Source organism: Amphibalanus amphitrite, unplaced genomic scaffold (assembly GCF_019059575.1).
Source record: "Amphibalanus amphitrite isolate SeventyFive unplaced genomic scaffold, NRLGWU_Aamphi_draft 000704F_arrow, whole genome shotgun sequence".
Lineage (NCBI taxonomy): Eukaryota > Metazoa > Arthropoda > Thecostraca > Balanomorpha > Balanidae > Amphibalanus > Amphibalanus amphitrite.
In genome coordinates this window covers 254862-277826 of record NW_024882198.1, presented here as the reverse complement: position 1 = coordinate 277826, position 22965 = coordinate 254862, and the positions used below count along the sequence as shown (strand labels likewise).

The window sequence follows — 22965 nt, the reverse complement described above, 5'->3', positions numbered from 1 at the left end:
ATTCCGGATTAATTGCCTTCTAGTGGATATGCAACAATGACTTGGTGAAGTTGAAACTTCAAAAGCAGATATTTCTCAAACATTATATTTCCAACTTTTAAATTCTAACAGGCAGCCCGAGCATGCATTCTTCCCTGAACAGCGCATATCGATTACCTCTGGGAGGTTAACGCGAAATCCAAACAACCGCACAGCCGAAAACCAGCCAAGCAACGCCAACAATTTGAGGCAACTACAACCGAGTTGAACGCCCACAATAAACTGTCTTTAACAGCCCTTATTGAGTTAGTTGACCTAACGAGTTTAAACTAGGATGTCTTACTGGCGATTGTGTCAGTCAGACTACTGAGTACTACAGATTGCACCAGAGGTAGGGGCCGGCAGTGCTGCCCGGCAGGGGGGGGGGGGGGGGGAGAGGGAGCACTCAGAGCAGTGTGCTGACCCGGGGAGGGGAGGGGAGGGGGCACTAAGCCGACCCAGTGAGGGGAGGTGGATTTGGCAGATCACGTGATGACGGTCGGCTCGCTGCGGCCCGTGTACTCCTTCAGTTTGCTGACGGTAATCGCGATATCCACCAGCGGAGCCAGCGCCGCCTAACGGAAAAAGAGCAACTGTTACATACGGCGCATACGGCGGCGGATGAAGACATGAAGAGAAACGTTCATTACGGGAATAGTTACATCGTCGAGCCAAATATTGTTTTTTAGTGTAGTAGTTCAAACATCGCATACCTATCCCACAATGCTTTTTCGACTCTTCATGTCGAAAATAGAATTAACTGTAGCAGCTAAGCTGCTAGGCTGCAACATCAGTTTTAACGCCGAACCCGTTGTCCGTTTTACCCAGACCGGGGAGTGGGACCAGCGTCTGTGTTTCTGACTCACCTGCGCGTCCATCCTGGTGTTGTCCTTCTCGTAACTCTCCACGTACATTCGCACGGTGGCGCCGCTGCTACCGGTGCCACTCAGCCGGAACACGACCCGGGAGCCGTCAGAAAATATCAGACGGATGCCCTGAGGAACGTGGGTCGTGTAAGGAGCGGTTCAGAGGAGTCTGAATGGTGAAATGTCATGACATGACCTGCTATTACAACACAGTGGACGATGAGTTGGGAGTTAAGGACGGTCAGGCTGCGGTGGTCATCGGCGTCCAATGTCCATCAGTCGAGGTCCCTCGCTTGATATGTTTGCCAACAAGTAAACCTAATTTATCCTGTTGCTGAGCAATAATTGAAAGTTGCTGTATAAGCGAAACGTTCACGGATTATCATACCCAACAAGAGGCCTTCACCAAAAATAAATATCCTTCGACCACCAAAGCACACACTCATTTCATCCCATTAGCTATTATCCTGATGACGTCTGTCCATCTTTCGTTGTCTCCATTCCCTCCGTCCCACGCGCGCCGCTGCTCACCTGGTTTTTGGTGACGCTGTTGTCGACGGGGTCGGTGTAGCAGAAGTTGTCCGCCTTGCTGACCGTATAGCTCTTCCCGCCGCTGGAGTACGTCTTCCCGACGGTGGACGGGTCGGCCACCAGCTGGTTCAGCTCCGACATCATCTTCTCGCAGGGCGCCGACTCGCAGTTCTCGTAGTCGTACCTGGTCGGAGCCGGCCGGGAGACGGGGTGGGTGAGTACAGAGTACGCGAGTGAGAGCGAGTGGAATAAAGGTAAGCTATTGGGGAACGAATACGTTAAAAAATAAACGTTTTTTCCAAATGGAGGATGGCGAACCATCTTAGTGTTCTTTTCACACCAGCAGCAGGACAATAAGTACACTTTTTTAAGAATACTTAACAAGCCACAAAACAGAGGATATGGGGACAAGACACAACGAATCAATAAACGACGTCAATCTCTATTGCCGCAGTAGCCTCCACCGAATCCATTCAGCCGCGTCTCACCGTGTGAAGAAGTTCCTGCCGTACTGGTCCCAGTGCGCCTCCAGGATCTGCTGGACGCTCTGCTGGCGCTGCGCGATCACCGACAGCCAGGCCAGCGCCGCCCAGATACCGTCCTTCTCGCGGACATGGTCCGACCCGGTGCCGAAGCTCTCCTCGCCGCAGAGCGACAGCCGACCGGCGTCCATCAGGTTACCGAAAAACTTCCAGCCGGTGGGCACCTCGAAACACTCGAGCTTCTTGGCGGCCGCCACCCTGGAGATGAACGGAGGAGAGTCAGACAGGGGACAGATGGCACGGAGGGGTATCGGAGCGTATGACGGCAGCAGCTGTTCATGCGTGCCGTGGTACGGTTACCACATCTGACTGGACACCGGTGTATGATACAATATGACCAGAAACACAGTAAAATATCCAGCAACAAGTCATGTATTCTGCAAATGAATTCCATTTAATCCAACATTTCCGTTCATCTTCTGCAATAATCGCGCCTCGAATCGCAGTCACACTTCCCGTAGTTTTTGGCTTCCAACTACCAACGTCCAACGCCTTCAAGACACTCTAATTGTCAAGGGACGGTACCGGGTCCTCGACGAGTGTCGCACCGGTGTGGCATTCCGTATTCTGTAAGCCTCTTAAGCCCATTGATAACTCCCATACCCCTATTGTCGAGCTATCGGCCACAGCATTGCCTATATAGATCTCACCTGTCCAGAGCACACCCTGTCGGCATGCTGCGCGCCAGGCCGCGCACTCTAACCTTCCCCATTCCCACAGCAGCTCACCTGTCCAGAGCACACCCTGTCGGCATGCTGCGCGCCAGGCCGCGCACTCCCAGCCGACGGAAGTACGGAATACAGTCCAGGTTGTTGGCCAGAACTGCCAGAGAGTCGGACGGGTTCACGAAGAACGCGCCCTCGCCAATTATCATGTTGCGGTCCTGTGGAGTGGACACGAAAAAAGATCAGACATTTGCAAGAGTGGGTGGAGTAAACATCATTGCATCATTGAATGAATAATAAACGTTTTTTTTCAATTAATACAAAATAACGAATATTCTTAAATTTTTAAATAAATACTTGTAAGCATGAGCAGCAAGCAGCAGACCTCCTGACCATTTCGAGTCAATACAACAATTCCTTCCGCCGCGGCGATCTTGCACTCACCCCGTCTCCGTCGAAGGCGGCTCCGAAGCCCTGCCCGCCCTGTTTGACGGCCTCCACCAGCGGTTTGGCGTAGGTCAGGTTCGGATCGGGGTGGAGGCCGCCGAAATCGGCCAGAGGCTGGCTGTGGACCACCGCGTCCGCCGGCGCGCCGAGCTCCTCGCAGAACACGCGCCGCGCGTACGGGCCCGTCACTGTCAGCGAGAGGAACAAGAGGAGTTAACAACCAGAATAAACAGTATGACGAAACACGCTACAAATACATTTCCGTTACCGGCACCAGAGTGGCACAGGCAAATCAATGATCAGTAAAATAATTACCTTTAACGGTGACCTGTGAGATTATACCGGAAAGCTGATAGCAATTGCCTCACAAAGCTGTCTTTGCCACGGTTTGGATACACACGGGAAATCAGACAGGAAGCCCGGGGCTGGGCAGTCAGCATCGGCACCGCTCGGCTGGTGCCCGTTAGATGAAGCAGTGGAAGTAGTCGAAGTTTACGAAGCATTACGTGGGGTATAACCCGTCCCATATCCACCTATCGTCGACTCAACCGACCTCCGTTGAGACAGTCGACCCGGATTCGGAGCGGCTCGTTGCCGTCCGACCCCGTCAGCAGCTGTCGAATGGCGTCAAAGTCGAAAATCTGCCGCATCAGGTGGACGTAGTCGTCCACAGAGTCCACCACGTCCACAATGAACAGACGACCGTCCACCTGGGGAGGGAGCACGGGGACAGAGCCGTCAGCCGGGACAGCGGCGGCTGGCACCACGCTCAGGGCGGGGGGCTGCGGTTGGGGATAAAATCATATAACAGATATCATCAGTTACAATGGATAACTCAAACCAATGTGAGTTTGGATAACTGAGTTCATCAGAAGGCCATTGATATTTATGCAACAAAACTATTTATAATTCATAAATCATATTTACATCAATTATGTGACCGGCGGACCGGCGGAACTCGATAACGCAGAGCAAGTGTACGTAACTAAGATCCCCTGACGCGACTCTGTCACGCACCGAGTAGGACGAGCTGCCGATGGCGTCGATGTCGCAGCTGATGTCGGCGATGCTGTACGAGCTGATCTTGGTGGAGATCTGGTAGATCTCCGACGTGACCGCTTCCGGAGCCGGACCTGGACATCCGTGCGCACATTACTGATAATGGAAATGACAGCCTACTCGGACAAATAAGCTTATGGCTAAACACACATCATATTAAAAAAACGTTATAATCGGATCTGGGGCTGTTAATCGACACAAAATATGCTTGCGATGTGCATTTACCATTCCGGTATCTTTTACCGTCTCCCCGGTAAAAGATAGCGAGCCGAGACAACATCGCTGTTTTAACGGTAAGCGGATATGTACCATACACTGATCTGTAGATTACAGAAATACCTTATCTTACATTTCTACTTTCTCTGAGCATTTAATAACAAGCTACAACAAAAAGGCATCCCGTCCATCATCAGGACCCAGCGCCCCATCCATCTCTCTATCTGCATCAGGAGAGCCGCGTCCGCCCACCTCCGTTGGCGCAGTTGAACTTGATGCCAAAGTCGCCGTCGGGGCCACCGGGGTTGTGGCTGGCTGTCAGAATGATGCCGCCCATGGTCTGGTGCTTGCGGATCAGGCAGGACACTGCAGGAGTCGAGAGCACACCATGCTGGCCCACAATCAGACGCTTCACCTGCACACAGACGGACACGGCGCTGTGTTAGAGCCAACTCCAGCACTTGACACAGCGCAGCACATGCCAATTTACACATGACCTTAATTGAAAAAATGCTTTGCAATTTGACATTTCAGGTTTGCCTTGGATTCAGATTGCACATGTCATAAACTCCACTGAACAAAATAGCAGCATTCCATTCAATGAAACCAGCTTGCCACTCACTCCATTGGCAGCTGCCATTTTGATGATGATGGCCACAGCTTCCTTGGTGAAGAAGCGGCCATCACCTCCGACAACCAGTGTGCAGCCATCAATCTTGTCTCCTAGAGCTGAGAGCGTGCTTTGCACAAAGTTCTCAGTGTAATGGGGCTTCTGGAACTCTGTGACCTTCTTGCGGAGGCCACTGGTGCCTGGCTTTTGGCCCTCAAATGGTGTCGTGCTCACCTTACTTGAGAGAACACGACTCATTGTGACAGTGATCTGCCAATAGAAACACAAGTATAATGATCCAACTACCAAAAATTGGGTGTTTGTTTAGCACAACAGTTGTATCATTAAGATATAGAGGGAGCATGGGTGTCAATTTCTGCAGAGTTAGGGATGCCTGAGCTCTTCGAATTCCACGCTGGTTCGGCCGGCTTGGCTTTGGAGCCGCAACAGACAGCTCAGGTCAAAGTAACTGCTAGGGCGGCCGCGGATTTGCTGCGCCCGGGCACCCCCAACTCGGCGGAAATCGACACCCATTGGTGGGAGTCATGATTTGAACTTTTATTCCTCACATTATTTGCATTGCCTGCTGAAGACTTTAAAATCACATCACAGTCAATGAATTTTAAAGCTGAATCAACTTTAGAGGGCGCAAAAGGTAGTTATAGCCGATATATTAAAAAACTAGATGTATTTACTGATATTTTTTTAGAAATAATTCAATCAAAAGGATCCTATCAAGCTTTCAAGAACTCTGCTCAAGCTAGAGAGCAGAGTTTGCCAATGTATTGTAAAGACAATCAATCCACACTGATGGCCTTCTTTCTTAAATCCCTACCCTATTCCAGCAGTGATGGAAAATGGAAAATAACTCAGAGAAATGCCGACCCGGCCCAGTGAAGCACCACGTGAACGAAAAGGGGGCGGTAACGACCTTTGAGTCGACCTTCAGGGAGCAAATGTCAACATGTCGCAAGCGCGCAAGAAATGTAGCTTGCGCATTGACCTTGATCAAGGACGAATATTTACATTGAGCGTTTTGCCAAGGGAGGATGAGAGGTGCCTTTCAAAATTGATTTTAGATAAGGCTAATTAGATAAACTGTTGTGCGTATTATCCAGTCAAAGTTACCACCAGCGCGCTCGCCTATCCGCAGGCCCTTGCCTTCACCTTGGGCTGCGATGCGTACCGTCCGTACGTCAGGTTGCGGCCGATCGCGAGACCCCTCGAACTTTGCTGCTTTTTTCAGCTTCAGTTGGATTACTCGCGTCAAAAACCATTGCGTGAGTCCTTTATTTATTTCTGACAAGTTTGAGGTCATCTCATCACCGCCACGGTGACTATAAATAATCACCGCCAGGTTTAGGTCAAGGCCCTAAATACAGCCCGGTCAAGGTCATCAAAAGTCGAGTTTTTAATGGTAGAGAAATCGGTATGTTGCTTCGGGCTCACGGATCGTACACTGATATGACGTCATTGGTGGCATGGGATAATGTCGCAAGATTATTGTTGTAGTTGTTGTACCTTTATTCCTTTACGGCACGTTCTCCCTGTATTTAGGGCCTTGGTTCTCCCCTTATGTTCTGTCCAACCGTTATGCTAACGTCTTCCTTTTCTACCGTCTACGTTTAGTCCCTTCTGAGTTCTGACATCGGTATGTTTTCGTCGCATTACCATGCTGAACCAATCTGTTTGTATTTACAGCTGCGTGGTATCAGTGTTGGTGAATCATGCGCGTGAGGCGTGAGGCTCATAGATCGGCTCACTTGATGCAGCCCAAGATGCTGCCGTACGGCCACGGCGTCGTTACACAGCTGAGCTCGGTGAGTACCGGCTCCGGTATCCCCCCGATCCCCATCGGCGGGGATAGGGTGTCATGTCGACGCCGCGACCGTTGGGTCTGCTGCAGCGTCATGCCTTGGTTCGGAAAGGCGGTTTACGTGGCACCGTTCTCAGCACAGTGGCCTATGACCTAGCTGCGCAACTGACGGCGGCGGCGGATACGGCACGGGGGTCTGAGCACAGCCCTATACGACCACCGCGCCGGGTGGCTCGTGGCCGGGTTATGATAGATCTGTTGACCGGGGTCGACCTCCAGCTCTCGGACGGAACTCCGGGGATGTACTTTCCATGTCTGCATATTCGAAGTATTCCACTCTAAAACTGCTGTACCTACATTGCTTCCGCTAGAGCTCAAAGTTTGTGCTGTTCGTATGATCGTCGGATGGCGAGTTACAATACGTCGGCGGTCCCGTCGCGCGGTATCCTCTTTCGTTCGTAGGTCGTACTGTGTTCGAGGCCCTAGCAGTGCGAAACTCAAGGTTATTTGGCGACGTTGGCTGGTCTCGGTAACGGACTAAACCGGTAAATTAGTCGCCGTTTAAATCAATCCTCGCTAAATAAAACATTCCCAGCGTAGCCGATCGTTGGGCTGAGGATGTGTTCAGACCCGCCTCAGGGCTGCGGAGTCGATGAATTTTAGGGTGACTCCGACTCCGACTTCGGACGGTTCTATTAAAATCCATATCATGATATTGAAGTTCATAATGGAGGTATTTTCATCTTGCCGAAACGCTTTGCAAATATTAAAAATAACGTACAGAATTAAAAGCTGGGTCTAGGGAATCCACCGTCTTCTGCTTCTTTCGCTGAAAGTGTTCGTCTAAAACGGCAAAATGGTTTTTTTTTAACAAAATCTAATTTCGAGCGCAGTATCGTCAATCAAACAGGTGCAGTGCATGACGTTGAGCCACGCAGCGTTAACTCCGACTCCGGAGTCGGAGTCGGCAAGATTTTGACGACTCCGACTCCGACTCCGATTCCGGGCAGAACTGTCGACTCCGACCGACTCCAACTTCTACTCCGACTCCGCAGCCCTGGTTCAGACCTTGTTAATGTTGCATGAAAATGCGTTACAAAAACGGCAACGGCCGCAGATACCAGCAAGTAGGTATTAGCGCAAAAGTCAACCGCTGGGCCGTTTCAGTGATGGCGACTGAGGGTAATGCCCATCGTGTATGGTAATCGCTCTTCTTGTTGCTTGGGTACCCCATAAATCAATGTTGTGTATAGAGTAAACGCGGAAATAATAGATATATACATTTATTACACGTATAATGGTCGCCAGCGTCCATGGTACACTCCCCTCCCACCCCTCCCTTACCGACACGGGCTTGGCAGACTGAAGCACACGACTGAAGCACACGACCTCAGTCTCTGCTCAGACCGGAACACCCGACCCCAGTCTGTGCTCCGACTGGAACACCCGACCCCAGTCTGTGCTCAGACCGGAACACCCAGCCCCAGTCTGTGCTCCGACTGGAACACCCGACCCCAGTCTGTGCAGTGGCTGAATGGTGGCGGTTACTGCTGCAGCCCCGTTATCCATTCACACCCATTGCAGGCAGTCCCGTTAGCCTGAGCTCCTTTACGTTGGCTCATCAAACACTCGTCCATTTACACGCACACCGCAACACATTCACTTGGATAACAAGGAAATCAAACAACAACAACATCCTAAAGGCACAACAAGCAAACAGCCTCAGGATTCACCGAAACTCTGCAGTTGAGCAGACACCCGGCTATAGAAATAGTGCCTGCAGATACACAACACAAAACAAAGAAACACTATACGCGCAACAACAAACGACAAACACGGAACCGGACCTCAAAGCTGGCGTTGGCCCGGTCGCTCGCTTCCCACACGCTCACATATCACGGACACTGGTGGCTGGCTCAGAGAGCCCGCCCACTACCTGCTCCCTGCAGTTCCCCGTCACCCGCCCTGACCTCGGCTGGTCGGCGCGCCACGCTGACCCGTGACCCGGCCCCGGAGTGGTGACGGTCGCCCTGACCGTACGTCAGGTCACTGGCGGTGTGTCGTGACGGTAGAAGTACGGGTCAGTTCTGGGCCTCGTGGCCTAGCCGCATGGCCTGTGGTCGTGACCAGATCTCAGGCATTCCTGGCAGTCAGATAGACAGGCACCCGACCCTCTCAGGAAAGAGACGCTCGCCGGGGGCTAGCTGTAGATAGACCAGACCAACTGGACGGCGCGGTGGTCGGCCGCCCCTCAGAGGCTGTTGGCCGCGCTGTGGTCAGGGCATCTGACGTGTCCGTGTCGGTCCCCATCGGACCGACGTCGCTGCGTCCTACCCGCGTTCCCAGAAAGGCACCTGAATCATCGTTGAGCCGGAGGTGCCAGCCTCTCAGGTGGGTACCGTTCCTTTCGGCGCCGCCAGAGCTCGGGCCTCTCCAGGCGACACCGGGCCCAGGCGCCGGACCCGCAGTGCACACTCACTCACCCGAACGGCAAGACGCTCGGCTCTGCACCCGGCGCTCAGAACTGGCCGCTCTTCTTCTGCAGGAAGATGGGGTTCTCGAACGAGGAGAGCATGGCGGCGCGGTCGCCGCTGAAGCCCCGGTACCGCAGACAGAGGAAGGCCGACAGAAGTGACGAGATGACCAGGATCGCCAGCAGGACGATCAGCGTGGCCGCGAAGCCCGGCGTCGACATGCAGATCTGGTGCTCGCTGCCCTCCACGGGCACCACCACCGTCTGCGTGTCGTTGCCGGCGGGCGTCTCGAGCGCGAACGCCAGGTCGCGCGTCGACACCACCTGGATGATGCGGTCGATGCCGACGTCGCGCGCCTCGTCGGCCGATCGTCGCTGGCGGTGCGGCGCGTCGTATCCACCCTTGTCCTGCTGGCCGCACTGCTCCGAGCACTGGTAGCGGCAGATCTGGATCGTGCACTGGAAGTGAACCTCCATCGAGTCGGGGAACTTGAACGCCTGGAAGTGAGCGTACGACAGCACCGACGCCGACGCGCCGAAGTTCTTGATCTTGGTGAACTTGGACATCAGCTTCGGCCGGGTGATGCAGCCCGCCTGGTCGACCAGCTGGATCGGAGCACGCTTGCCGTCGTGAGCCACGCAGTTGCGGACGAGCATGTCGAACTTGTTATCGTCGTCCTTGATGGCCAGCACCATGGTCATGGTCTGTCCGATCTTCACCAGACCGCTGACCTCCGCCGCCCACGGGCCCTTGCCGACCTGGATCTGCATCCAGCAGCCCACGTTATCCCCGGCGAAGTCGGCGCGCACCACGTCCAGCATGTCGACGGGGAAGGGCCGGAAGGTGACGGCCTTCTCGTACTGGTTGTGCCAGGTGCAGCGCAGCTTGCGCGCCTGGTCCCAGACCTCCTGCACCTGCGGGTCGTACTGGATGATTATGGTGTTCTCGAAGAAGGTGCCCGTGTCGGCGCCGTAGCCGCCGTGGCCGCTGTCCGAGTTGCCCGTGGTGCCACACGAGTTGATGCTGACGTCGAACTGGGCGTGCGCGCTGTTGGAGCCCGCCTGCAGGTGCACGCAGTCGTAGTTGCTGTAGTGACCCTTGCTGAAGATGATGCCAGAGAACGGCTTGTCAAAGTGCACCGAGACACGCATCAGCGCCTTGTCGCACTGCACGTCCAGTGAAACGATCCGGGGCATGTCGGCGGCCGGCACGGGCCACACCTCGGCGCCGCCGCCGTATCCGCCGGCCTGGGGCGCCGCCGGGGCGCCGTAGTTGTCCTGGGGCGCCGCCGGGGCGCCGTAGCCGTCCTGGGGCGCCGGCTGGTACTGGCCGGCCGGGGCACCGTACTCTTCAGCGGGCTGCTCGGGCGTCTGGTAACTGACCTGGGCCTGAGCCTCCGGAGCGCCGTACTGCTCGGCCACCTGGTGGGACGGCGGCGCGTCGTAGGTCTGCTCCGGGTGCGCCGGCGCTTCGTAACTCTGCTGAGGGGCGTCGTACGTCTGCTGAGGGGCGTCATAGGTCTGTTGAGGGGCATCATATGTCTCCTGAGGAGCGTCGTAAGTCTGTTCGGGAGCGTCATAGGTCTGCTGGGGCTCCGAGTAGCTCTGCTGCGGCTCCGAGTAGCTCTGCTGCGGCTGGACCTGAGCGGCGTAGGACGGCTGCGGCGCCGAGTAGTCGTCCGCCGGAGCGCTGTAAGACTCCCCACCACCGTGGCCGGCATTATGGCCGCCTCCGTGACCGGCATCGTGGCCGCCATCTTCGTACTGCTGCGGCGGCGGGGCCACGTAGGCGCCAGACGCTACCGTGCCAGAGGAGTGAGAGTCGCCGTGTCCTCCGGAGCTGTGTCCTCCAGAGCTGTGTCCGCCAGAGCTGTGTCCTCCCGAGCTGTGTCCGCCAGAGCTGTGTCCTCCAGAGCTGTGTCCTCCAGAGCTGTGTCCTCCCGAGCTGTGTCCTCCAGCAGCGTGTCCTCCAGCTGCGTGTCCTCCGGTAGCGTGTCCTCCGGCAGCGTGTCCTCCGCTGGGAGCGCCGTATTCAGCACTGGGCTTAGGAGGCGGGCCGTAGCTGGGCTGAGGCGGACCGTAGACGGGACGGGGCTTGTGGGGACGAGGGCGGGGCCGGGGGCGGTAGCGGGGAGGGCCGTGGGCCGGCTTGGGCTTGTAGACGGGCCGCGGCCGGCCGTGTCCTCCTCCGACAGCCACCCCGTGTCCGGCTCCGTGTCCGCCGCCGACGGCAGCTCCGTGACCCCCGCCGTGTCCGCCGCCGAACGCGCCGGCCGGCGCCTTGGGCAGCACCACCGTGCCGGGCCTGACGGGCACCGCGAACGGCACGGGGATCGGTCCGGGCACCGGCGGGCTGCCCTTGGGCGGCCGCGGCGGGCCGTAGTCGTCGTGGCCGCCCGAGCTGTAGCCGCCGGAGGGGGGCGCGTGCACGGCGTGACCGCCCGAGTCGCGCTCCTCTAGCTGAGAGGCCAGCGCCAGCTGGTCCTCCTCCGGGGCGTCGTCGGAACGCGCCTGAGCCTCCAGGGGCGCCTCGGCGGGCGCCGGGTCGGCGGGCTCGGCGCCCGGCTCGGCCACGGCCACTCCCTGGACGACCTGAGTGGCCTCCTCCTCAGCGCCGGCCGCCTGAAAGAGAAACACGGGACTCTGGTCAGATGGAGGGCAGTCGTATGAGATACATTGATTACTGTTTTTGTTTGGGTAGATGATAGTCTCGTGTCAGGTGGTCATTTTATGCTAGCACACATCGAGATCGAGAACAGGCAGTGGGAAAATATAACAAAACACACGGATGTCTCCCCATCAGTCAAACCCGAGAAAGTCGCGTCACGGTGCGTTTAACATGCCGGCGGTTCGGATCTGTCGCCCGCTGACCGGTGGAATTTCAGACAGCTGTCATTAGGGCTGGTCCGGAGCGGCCGGACGGCGGCTGTTTCGCACCCTGGCGGCGTAAGCCGGCCGTGGGAGCGCCAGTGGCGGCCGGTGGCCGACATTCGGCCGGCCGGCGCACGTGCCGGCGGCGGCTGCGGCCGCTCTGTGTCCTCCTGACCGGCCGGTTCCGATGGGAACCCAGCACCGCGTGATTCGGACGGTGCTCAATTGGTAACGGTGGCGCGCGGAGCCGTGATGGTCCGTCCAACGGACCGCCCGCGGCCAGCCCCGCCGGGCACCGCCGGCGCCGCTATTTCGCCCAACGGTCGCAGATGTGCGCCGCGCCCGGACGAAGGATTGTGGCCGGCGTGCAGTTCCAACTGTCGGATTCACGCTGTCGCTGACTGTCGGCGTCCCGTTACCATAAACGTATTCTGGGGGTCGGTAAAACCGAGTCTATTTCTCGCTCCCCCTACCACCGTTTGCCAATGAGCTCCGTATACGTAATCCACAGTTCGGCCAATGCAGATCAGTCCTATATAACCGCTAGCCATTCCGGCTAATGCAGATTTGCCCTGTATATCTACTGGGAAGTCCATGCAGATTCGCTCTCCGCGCGCCGTGTGGCCGGCCGGTGACGTGCCGACTCCTCGGGCTCCGGCCGGACGTGTCTGACCCCGTTTATCGACTAACCCACTCATCCCGAATACGTAAATGGAGCGCCGCTCCGACCCCCGCCGAGCTACCTGGCAGCGCACAGCGCCGCTGACGCAACGGAGACGCGCGGAACGAGGGAGAGCGGCCCAGTTAGGAAGGAGACATACCACACGGACACAAACAACAGCACGTATACGCAGACAACAGCACATGGACGTAAACAGAACATCACACTGACGTAAACAGAACATCACACTGACGTAAACAGAGCATCGCATTGACGCAAACAATAGTACATGGATGCAAACAGAAATTCACCTGGACATAGGGGAAGGTGGGGTAAGACGGCCCAGCGGGGCAAGACGGACCACCAGCCCTCCCGGCTGAACCGCTGCTGGTATCTACTGCTTTATGCACTCACTATGTTTGTTTTCCTTCGTAACAATGGCCACCTTGGGCTCATGCTGCTAGGATGCATAGCTTTTGAGTTATTGAGAAAAATGTTGTTTTTCGTCAAACCGATCTAATATAAGAGGTCTACGGGTGATTCAATTACGGCGCCTTTCTTGCATGATTAGTTTCTATTTTGCACTTAACTGTGAAGAACAAAGTTATAAACTTAGTTATAATCACAATTTAGGAAAGGCAAGGTTTTGCAATGTTGGGCTAACTATTTGACATATACGTCATGATAATGACATAATTTAGATTTGGGGCAAGACGGACCACTGTGGTCCATCTTACCCTTTGCTGGTCCATTGTACCCTGCATATGGAAACTTTTTTTTCCAAAACATTGACACAAGTTTAAGTAAACTAATTTTTCAGGAACGAGTCTTTGTTGCATGTGAGCCATGCATGCAAGTGCTCAGTTAGCATGCATTCATGCCAAACGACAATCAACACACATGTTCCCAGCTTTTAGCTGCACTTCCATCACACATGAGTAAAGAATAAAGGCTCATTTTGTTATTTTACCATTCTGGTTACTTTTTCTTACAAGAGTACAGAGCAGAAGTGTAACACACATGAACGGATAGCAGGGACTGCTGGGTGGTCCGTCTTACCCCACGTTTTTTCTTGTCCGAGTTTTTGACATGTCCCTCTTTAAGAGCATCCACCACCTAGATGTCTTTAATTTGAAATTTAGTCTTTACACATATCAACAGAGGAAGGATTCAGCATTCCGAAGACTATAAATAATATGAATTACGAGAGCAGTGTAGCAAGATATGCGGCCTCAAACCTTAGCTGGTCCGTCTTACCCCACCTTCCCCTACACAGAACATGGCACGGGCGTAAACAAGGTGTAAAGCGGACGGCAAATGGGTGACCCGTGTATAATAATTGTTCAGCATTTAGTTACAGCCTTAAGAATAATCACGAGTGTTTCAAACGTTTTCTTTCTTCAGATGCCGAACTCCTGAGATGAACATCGTGTCACCACTTGCCAGCCAAAGATTCCCGCTCAAGTTGGATGTTTCGTTTGGAGCTGCATGCACGTCACAGGTAAGTCGCTGACCACGGCAGCGCTGTCGCTCCTGTGACCTGGGATGTGGGTCAGATAGGTGTGGCTCTCGCTGTCGGGAGTTGCCGCGGGCTGTCCCCATTCCTACCGGGCGCGGACATGATACGCCCGGGAGAAGCCGGGGCGGGCCGAGCGGGCGAGCCGGCACTCCGCACGACAGGCCGCCTCCGCGTGATACGGTCACGCGACGTGTCGCTGCGCGCACGCCGGCTCTCGTCTCCACTACATTATATCCTGAGCCTGTTTTTCCATCGGTCGATTCATACCACTTATAATCAGCTTTTCGTCAGCTTTGTTCATCCAAGATTACAGTTTTGGCTTCCACCGTTTTTGCCGAATCTTTGTCAAAGTTGCAGCCACTTTGTTCTGGTTTCCTCGGCTGTTTTGACCCATCCAATGTCGTGCCGCGTTACTAATATCGTCACGTCACCCACATATACCGCACATGACATAGAGGTCAGCGCTGACCACCTATTCCCGCCCCGGAGGCACGGAGGACCGCCGCGTCAATAACAGTGGTCACCAATCTTCCGTAGGTAGCACCGCCCATTTCCACACTGGCGGCGCCAATTGCCAGCTGGCGGTATAGAGTTTGTAATAGGCGCGGAAATATATTATCTCATTATAACTGTACGGCCGCGCTGGCGAACTGGCGGCGCGGCGTCGGCGGCCCTACTGAACCTGTGACCCGCTGTGGTCCCGAGGAGTCCAAACGACCCGCTGGAACGCGACGGGTGTGTGCTCGGCCGGCCCAGTAATTGGGACTACGGTGTATTGACGGCGTAATTGGGGCACTCCAGAGAGGATGACACGGCAGAGGAGACGGTACACGGCAGACTTGGGTCAGGAGAGCTGTATCTGCAATGGATCTAACAATCTCAAATGCCGGTGCTGAAACGCAGTCCGTTATTCTACCGTTACTGGAATCAGGCATGCCAGGAGCGACGCAATGTTACTGATACAGGAGACGTGTCGCGATCATTTGTGGCATATTTCTGACGCAAGATCGTGACGCTGATCCTCCCGTTGCTCCGATGAACCCCGCCGCGCCGTGCTGAAATGCCAGCCATGCGCGGCGGTCGTGGTGCCATTTCGCCGCCGCTGCGGAACGTTTGAGCACCGAAGGGCACTGGGTCAGCCGGGCGACCGGCGCTGACCCCAGCGGTGACCCCGAGCGGCGACCCCTGACCTTCCGGGGCGGGCCGCGGTCGGCCGCCGCGCCGCCTCCCACCCACTCGGCGTCTGGCGCCGCTCCTTCCGCCCTCAGTCAGGAGCGGTTACCGCACCGTTCACACCTGGTGAACGGGGCCCGCTTCCGTCCGGCCGGCCGGCGAGAAAGGGCTGCTGGCGGCGCCCGGTCGGACAGCCACTTCCGCGTTTCAACTATTTAGAAATGTTATTCTTTTTTCTCCACCAGAGACCGCCACACCTCTGGCCATTGCACAATTCTGTGAGCGATTTGGTGCTATCTTTGTGTGGCGCGCTGCGGTCTCCGATATCTTCGTGTCCGACGCTGCAGTCTCCAGTGCTACTGCGCTGTGCTAAAATGCAGTCTCCCGTTGGAAGAGTGACAGTTTCGCTCTCGATGCCGTTAGTGCTATTACTTTCTGGAGAGATGGTTACGTGTTTATGTTATGACGCAGTTTGAGCCGCTTTATACGGGTTAGTGTTGTATTGGGAAACCAAACTTTGCTGTTATCATGTTCCTGAAAATTACTTTTCGTTTGTTATTCGCAATATATGCACTGAGTTGTAAATTATGACACGATTGCAGCATTGAAGTGCCGTTCAAATTTCGCCTCAGTTGCTTTTAGTGTTGAGCTGAATTGTTGACATTACGAAAGCTCCACTTCATTTCAAGATAATTTCGCATCCAATTACATTTGGAAGCACACTATGTGAAACGTTTCACGTACACTGAGTTGTAACTCAGGGATGCCTGGTTACTGTGCCGTGACGCTCGTCCTAGAACGTAGGAGCACGGCACGACATTCCCACTGGAAGATCCCGCCCATTCTGTGATTTGCATGTGTGAAGCGGGTCTCTCGTCACGCATTCCTCCGAGCCACAGCTTTCATTTCGTCCGAACGGCCACGGCGGGCGCCGCCTGCCGCCGCGGCTGTGCGTTTCTCGATTCCCACATTGATTCCGGTTGACGGGGCGCCCCTCGCGCGTGGCGTGTCTGTCTGTCTCTGCATTTCAGGATAGGGTCAGGTCGGTCAGCGTCAGAAGGCTAGTGCAGGAAATATCTTGTAGGGCACGGCAGACCAGTGAATGATTATCATGATTATCACATCCTCAAGCTTTAACTAGGGCTTTGAACGGAGGCCAGGGCTCGTTCAATGTTACCACCGAGCCAGATCGGTGAGAATCAGCGGAGTTGAATCAGCGGAGTTGAGTCAGCGGAGCTGACCAGGGACACGGCATGCCTTCACAGCGAGGTCGGCCGCCCCTAGATCATTATCACCGCCCTGGCCGCGCCTGTCTGTGCCCCATCCCTACGAGATGGTGCGAGACGGCGCGATGAGGGCGGTCCGGACCTCGCCCGACCGCCCGCGGCCCACCCTCTCATTAAGGTCGTTAACGGGACGATGGCACGCGGCCCCAAACAACAGAATGCCGAACAATTTGGAGCCGAGAACGCCTGGACAGCCTGCGGATACAGGGGGCGAGTATCCTCTGGAGAGAAGCCGAGACAAGTGAAAAACAAGGCATTTGTGGACCTACGTCACCGCTCGCTTTTGCAGCGCGTTAGATTGCGATTCATGTGATGATTCGCTCGCGGCCTGTCATAAATGGGTTATCACAGGCATTAATGATTCAACATAAATAGAGGGGTTATATGACCAGATATTTACAGGCACTTAAAGTCCATCGGCATGAATAATTAAGTTATGACGACCATATGCTTCACTGCATCGCTGCACCAGGCTGCAGACTATCCTGTCGGTGCGCTCCTCCTCAATATCCCGTTCCACATGAGTAACTCCGCTAAGACGTCATCATCGCGGCATCCGATACATCTGGGTCAGTGTGTCTGGTGCCTGGGCTCCGTATCGGCTGCGTCACACAGCGCGTAAGGTGGTCCGCTGGGGACTGAACGCCCGGTCAGTGGGGCCGCGGGAGTTACACGGCCGAGCGCTCACCGCCGCGCCTCGCTGACCGTGCCGCTCGAGCTGCCGTTCATATCCGCGTGGGGATGTGGAGGAAGGGAGAGTGGCGGCTCATGGGGCTGGTGGAGCTGAAATGTCATGAATGCTTTTCTGCCGAGCTGGCAGAGATGAAATAAGAACGATACAGCAATGCTGTAGGAGCTATCTCAGCAGGATTCGATCTTTTGAGAACAGGGCAAACGTGGCAAACGGCGGACTTCTGCCAACTATGCCATCGCTTACAAACACGTGGTCATTGGTAGTTTATGGAATGTATCGTATACGCCAACATGTAAGTTGGCAGCAGCACGCCGGTTTCCATCCCTCTCATTCGTCTCTGTCCGTCCCATCCGGGCGGTCCCTTCGGGCCTCCATCCCACTCATCCGTCCCGTCGCGTCCCGGCACGGCGCGGCGCGACGACCCACTTGGGTCGCCGACTGACACGGTTTTCGGCGGATCTGCTCTCGGCGCTCTGCCCGCTCTGCTCGGCAGCTGCTCGTCGCCCGGGGGCACGGACAGGCTCGGCGGAGACCAGCAGAGGAGGGAGGCTGCCGTGCCGTCTCCCAGCGAGCCAGGAGCGGCGTCAATGGCACGCCGTGCCCAGCTGTCGCGGCAGTCAGCGTGGCGCGGTGCTGTGACCTTTGGTGCCGCGGCTGACGGCGGGCTCAGACGTGACCCGGGTGACCCGGGCTCCGGCGCGGCAGACGCTACCTCTGAAGATCACTCGCGACCGCCGCCGCTGGGCCGCCGACCTCTGAGAGCCTCGTCGTGACCGACTGACGGCCCTTCTGTCCTGTTGGACGTCGTTCTGTGAGTTGTGACGGCTCTGACACATCGTGTCGACTCTCTGGGCGGCGTGACGCGCCGTTCCGGAGCTCCTCGCGCTGACCCAGTTCCGCGGAAACCGATCGGAGCCGCGCGGCACGGGCGCGCGCGCCGGCCGGTGTGGCGGCGGCGCCCGCGGCGGCCGCCGGCCCGATTGGCACCGGCGCGACCGAGTAGCGGTCGGCGCGAACCGCGTGCCGCCGCGCCGCGTGCTGGGCCAGTTAGCCACCGCGGCCGCGCGCAAGGACGCCCCAGGGCTGCCGGAACGGCGCCCGAGTGCGCCGGCGCCGCCCCGGGCACAACGAGCGGTGTCTTTGTGCGGTCCGCTGAGGCGGAGTGCCGCGGGCGGGGCTGTTGCCGAGCTGTCGTGCAGTGGACAACGGCACGGTGGTCGGTGTGACGTTTTAATCCCTCATATGAGTTTTCGGGAGAGCTGTCATGAGTTCTTTCCCTCACTGCATGATGATCCATGTTGTGAAAACTGAAAGATCGGCTAGTAGATATGTTGCCCATTGTATTTTGTACTGCTTTGGACTGTGGTAAATGGGAAGCTCACCACGGGCAGAACAGCACAGCTCTCAGCATGTCGGAGTGTGTTCGTTAGAAGACGGCTCTGTCGGACCAACACTGCATACCTGACTGGAAAGCCGAGATGAATAACAAGCATCATCTCTCCTCAGTCGGCCCGTTGTCGCTATCCAAACACGGAACGCCTCCCGTCTCCTATTGAAATGTGACGCCCATGGATCATTCTCACCGCCGGCCAATGTTGTGTCACAACAGCCAGTAATGGCCAGCTTGTTTACTGAAGCGTATGATTTACGCATTCAGCCGGAGCAGCTGGAGCGGAACGAAAACTCTCGACTCCCAACACCAGCTGGGACCGGCGGCAGTGGCTGCGGTCCGTGTTTGGGGAGGGTGGGCGGACATTGTGTGTGCGTTTTTTAGAGTTTCGGTCAGGGAATAACAGAGAGAAGCTCGGGAAAGTGGTGCAGTGAACGGCTCGGACAATCGGCGCCGAGAAAGCTCAATCGGTTGGCCGAACAGATGCTACCAAAACCATGACGCTGTAAACGGTTTTCGTGAAGCGTAGGTCCGAAAGTGGTGAAACTTCACAGCGACTGTCGCGCTTGAGGCGGCTTTGACTAATGATACACCGGCCTTTCGTTACGGGATAGGATTCCCCATATCTACCTTCGTACATAATCTCTGAATGTCGTTATTCTTATTCCTATCACATATCCGATTCTCTTGAGATTATTTATCTGTGAACTCTGCATGCATATGTGATGATGGTGACAGTTTTGCCTGTCATTGTCACCACTTCATTCGTTCCCACCACCGGGACCGACAGAAACAACTTCAATTTAGCCGATGGTAGACCGTTAGCCATATTTGTCCGTTTATAGCCCATGAAATGGAGGGTGTCTCACTATGAATAAGTGATAACTATAAACCATACATTATGTTGTAATATTCGTGGCATTTGCACAGTTTTGGAAGTCATGGTTGAGTCACCAAGTACAGCCAAAAACACCACTGTTCTTTGACGCATGTTGAAGCTGCTCACGGGCGTGTAAGGACCAATCACACTGTGTCGGGACTCGGGTACTCACCAGGGCGAGCAGCGCGCACAGAAGAACGTTCCGCAGCAGCATGGCGATCCTTCACGGCTCTGAAACGAACACAGAAACCATGCGTCAGTAGCATGTAGTGACAGCGGAGAATGGAATCCGGAAATCAGTCGCAGTTATCTAAGGTAAGGTGGTAAGATAATATCACTTAGGTACAGGTGCCAATAACAACGATGGGTAATAGCTCATACGTCCAAGGTAGATTTTTCACACCACATTCTTGTACTCCAAGTGAGCAATTAGCAACCCTTACTTTAAACGGTGTTCATTGAAGTCGCCTCTGCTCTCCTACTTCCTGATAAGTGGCATTGTATCAAATCAAGCCGTCCTTCCAAATCTTTGGTAATTATCAGCCCTATCAGTGTTCTACAGAGCTCGATAGCCATCAGTTGTAATGTGGGCTACTTCACGGCGCCCCGCGCTCTGGACAGGCTCGGCCCGTGCCCCCGGTGACCACCGTCCCGTCCCACTGCCTCCGACAGTCACCAGAGCGTTACCGACCCGCCACTGGAGCGGCCACCAGCCCCACCACCGGAACCGGCGCGGCCTGGCGCTTCCGAGCGGGCCCGGCACGTGTCTGCGGTCATCCCTACCCCCGGGTCCCCACGGCCGACAGCCCGGGGGTGTGCCCTCGCTGGGATCAGGGGCGCCGAGCCGTGGACCTGACAGCTGGCTGCGAGCACCGGGTCACCGGTTACACCGGTCGACCTGCAGAGGTCACCGCAGGTCGGCAGGGGTCGGAGGTCACCCGGTGTGTGGGGATTGCCGGGTCACCGGTGCACCGGCACCTTGCGCCGACCCGCGCTGTGCACCGGTGGGCTCCCGGCACCCATGGTGGGCCGGTGACGACCTCCACTGACGGTATTCGCTGCGTCAGAGTCCGTGTGCGAAATTACAGTGACACAACGGCACATAGTGGGTTATAATGGCAGCAGGGTGCTACTCATGGCGATCAGATCTGAGAACTGGTTCACTGCCTGTTTGGAAACCAGCTTTAAGCGATGGGTTTGTTTGGGGGTGGTCGCATCGCTGATAGGGCCAAATATGTATGGAATGAAGCTGATATGGTGTTATTCTGTTTGAGCATCATAATGACGCATTTTGTGCCATTTTGTAGACGACCGTAATTTCATCACCGGTCTAAAAAATTTGTGTGGATTGCCGATTGTCACTATACCTATTTCTTCGATCTGCAAGGTATTCTTATTACCATGTATGTCCAGGCTATGAATTGGTCGATAACGTATTTAATCGTCCCAGTTCATTGGACCTATGATGATATTCGTTCAAGAGCCTACATTCCCAAAAATGCGAAGCATTTCATGGTCGGGTATTTTAGAATACAAAGAGCATGATTACTTTTTTTTATACAAGTATGACTTATGCAAGCTTCGGTCTTCGGTCGGCGGAGGTCGCTGGCCGGTCGACCATTGGTGCTGGCTGCCGACCGGCTCTCTTTTATTGGATCCTCAGGAAACTTATTAATTTAGCCTACCATGGCGGTAAAGTTGATTCGCAGTCCCATTTCAACAGATGTATTCGATCCATAAAACAAGTAGGCGGATTGCTAAAGAACGGATCGGGGTTACACTCCGTGGTAAGTTTTCTGATTGCCCGCTCGCGTCTTCAACGTTTCCGAGCTGTCTTTGCCACTGTCTCTGCTGCACACTTGTCGCCACTCACCTCCTCTCCCCCAAGTCCCCGTCGGTCACCTCACCTGTTGCCTCTACGAGCCGCCGACAGTGCACCGTTCGCCGCCGCTGCTCCTCCGTCTCTCCGCTGCGCTCCTGCAGTCCGAGTCCGCACACAGCCGCCGTACTGTCCGTCCGCTCCGGGTGGCACACAGAGTCAGAGTCCGGGACTGAGAGCAGTCGGTCACCACTGCGACCGGCCGCCGCTGGAGCTGCGTCTCGACTGCGCCAGGCTCGCCGCCGGCCGGCCGCCTCACTCCACAGACCTAGATCGGTGCCGGCCGACGCGCCGACCGCAAGCTTTCGACGGCCGCGGGCGCCCGAGGGCAGACCCGGGCCGGAAACGGACGGTGGCGGGACGCCTCCTCCTCTCACATCCTGACTTCTTCTCGGCTCTGACGGAGATCGGTGGTCCGAGGAGTATCTCAGTGTAGTGCAGGCTGCCTGCAATAGTTGGACGCTGACGCTGGCAGTCTGCTGAACAGGAGTCCGTTGAACTAGCCCGACCCTGGGCCCATGGTCAATGATGGACGGAATGTCGTCGCTCATTTTATTCAAAATGGGACCACTTAAAGAGGTGACCGAGATGATAGTGTAGTGATGATCTACCGACTTCATGGGAGGAGCCTGCACTATCATTCATCAAAGAACTTGTCCAACCTGAGCCCAATGGGGGAAATAAATCGGTGAATTTTTATAGCAGGAGCTAAACAAAATGTGTCAACCTGAAACCAACCGGCAACACAAAGCTATTAAGCAATGAAATCGAATGGGGCAGCTATTTCCAGAGCCTTTTCCAGAACTCACGTCTGATGTCTAACCGATCGTCACAATAAACTGCAATTTTAGCGTTGCTAATATCTTCAGATGTTATGCGACGACATGCGGAATATGTCAACTCAGCCTTTAGTACCTACAGTCTACACCCTGGTATATAGAAATATAAACACGTTAGCATGTTGTTTTGCTCCTATGAAACATCTTTTGGATTACCCAACCTCTTGAAAGAGACGTCAATGCTGTGTCTGCGCAACTTTTCTCTTCACATGGATGGCGAAAATGTAATATGGATGCACTCATGCCCTAAACTAACCGAGTTTCCACTGGCGCACTTTGCGAAATCGTCACTCTGCATGTCACAATAAACAGCGCCGAATTCCGGCTTTCTGTCAGACTGGAATGGTTCGGCCATGCGTTCCACCCGTTTTGGAGAAAGAGTGTGATTATGACATCACGAATTAGTGCCTGCAGCGCAGCGAAGGCGGGTTTTTCCGAGGCATTGTGACTACTGACTGCCACCGGAGCTTTCACGCTCAGTTATTGTGGCGAACATATAGAGTGGAACCGAACGATATTGGCACTCTGAC

At 55.3% G+C, this 22965-nt stretch overlaps 2 protein-coding genes and 1 long non-coding RNA gene across 16 annotated transcripts; 1 reads left to right on the top strand and 2 right to left on the bottom strand.

Moving 5' to 3' along the window:
* Positions 1 to 71: 71 nt before the first annotated feature.
* Positions 72 to 6373, bottom strand: LOC122364876 (phosphoglucomutase-like). 12 transcript variants are annotated; one of them, XM_043335682.1, is made up of 11 exons: positions 6122 to 6373; positions 4967 to 5224; positions 4597 to 4759; positions 4087 to 4202; positions 3623 to 3779; positions 3067 to 3257; positions 2686 to 2840; positions 1904 to 2155; positions 1416 to 1599; positions 885 to 1013; positions 72 to 593 (listed from the first exon to the last, which is right to left on the bottom strand). In XM_043335682.1, the coding sequence occupies exons 2-11, from the start codon at positions 5210 to 5212 to the stop codon at positions 504 to 506; spliced, it is 1683 nt and encodes a 560-aa protein (XP_043191617.1). In that variant the 5' UTR covers positions 5213 to 5224; positions 6122 to 6373; the 3' UTR covers positions 72 to 503. The 12 variants fall into 12 exon arrangements, with proteins under 12 accessions (XP_043191617.1, XP_043191614.1, XP_043191613.1 ...); XM_043335679.1 differs by having other exon boundaries at positions 6335 to 6353; XM_043335678.1 differs by having other exon boundaries at positions 6086 to 6131.
* On the top strand, positions 5970 to 14276 carry LOC122364878. Of its 2 annotated transcripts, none has more exons than XR_006253644.1 (3): positions 5970 to 6010; positions 6656 to 6774; positions 14180 to 14276. It is a non-coding gene; the product is annotated as an uncharacterized LOC122364878 (long non-coding RNA). The 2 variants fall into 2 exon arrangements; XR_006253645.1 differs by lacking the exon at positions 5970 to 6010 and adding an exon at positions 6210 to 6234.
* On the bottom strand, positions 8038 to 21835 carry LOC122364875 (AT-rich interactive domain-containing protein 1A-like). Of its 2 annotated transcripts, XM_043335669.1 has the most exons (4): positions 21625 to 21835; positions 19890 to 19948; positions 11256 to 11865; positions 8038 to 11210 (listed from the first exon to the last, which is right to left on the bottom strand). In XM_043335669.1, the coding sequence occupies exons 2-4, from the start codon at positions 19929 to 19931 to the stop codon at positions 9289 to 9291; spliced, it is 2574 nt and encodes an 857-aa protein (XP_043191604.1). In that variant the 5' UTR covers positions 19932 to 19948; positions 21625 to 21835; the 3' UTR covers positions 8038 to 9288. The 2 variants fall into 2 exon arrangements, with proteins under 2 accessions (XP_043191604.1, XP_043191603.1); XM_043335668.1 differs by having other exon boundaries at positions 8038 to 11865.
* Positions 21836 to 22965: the final 1130 nt, after the last annotated feature.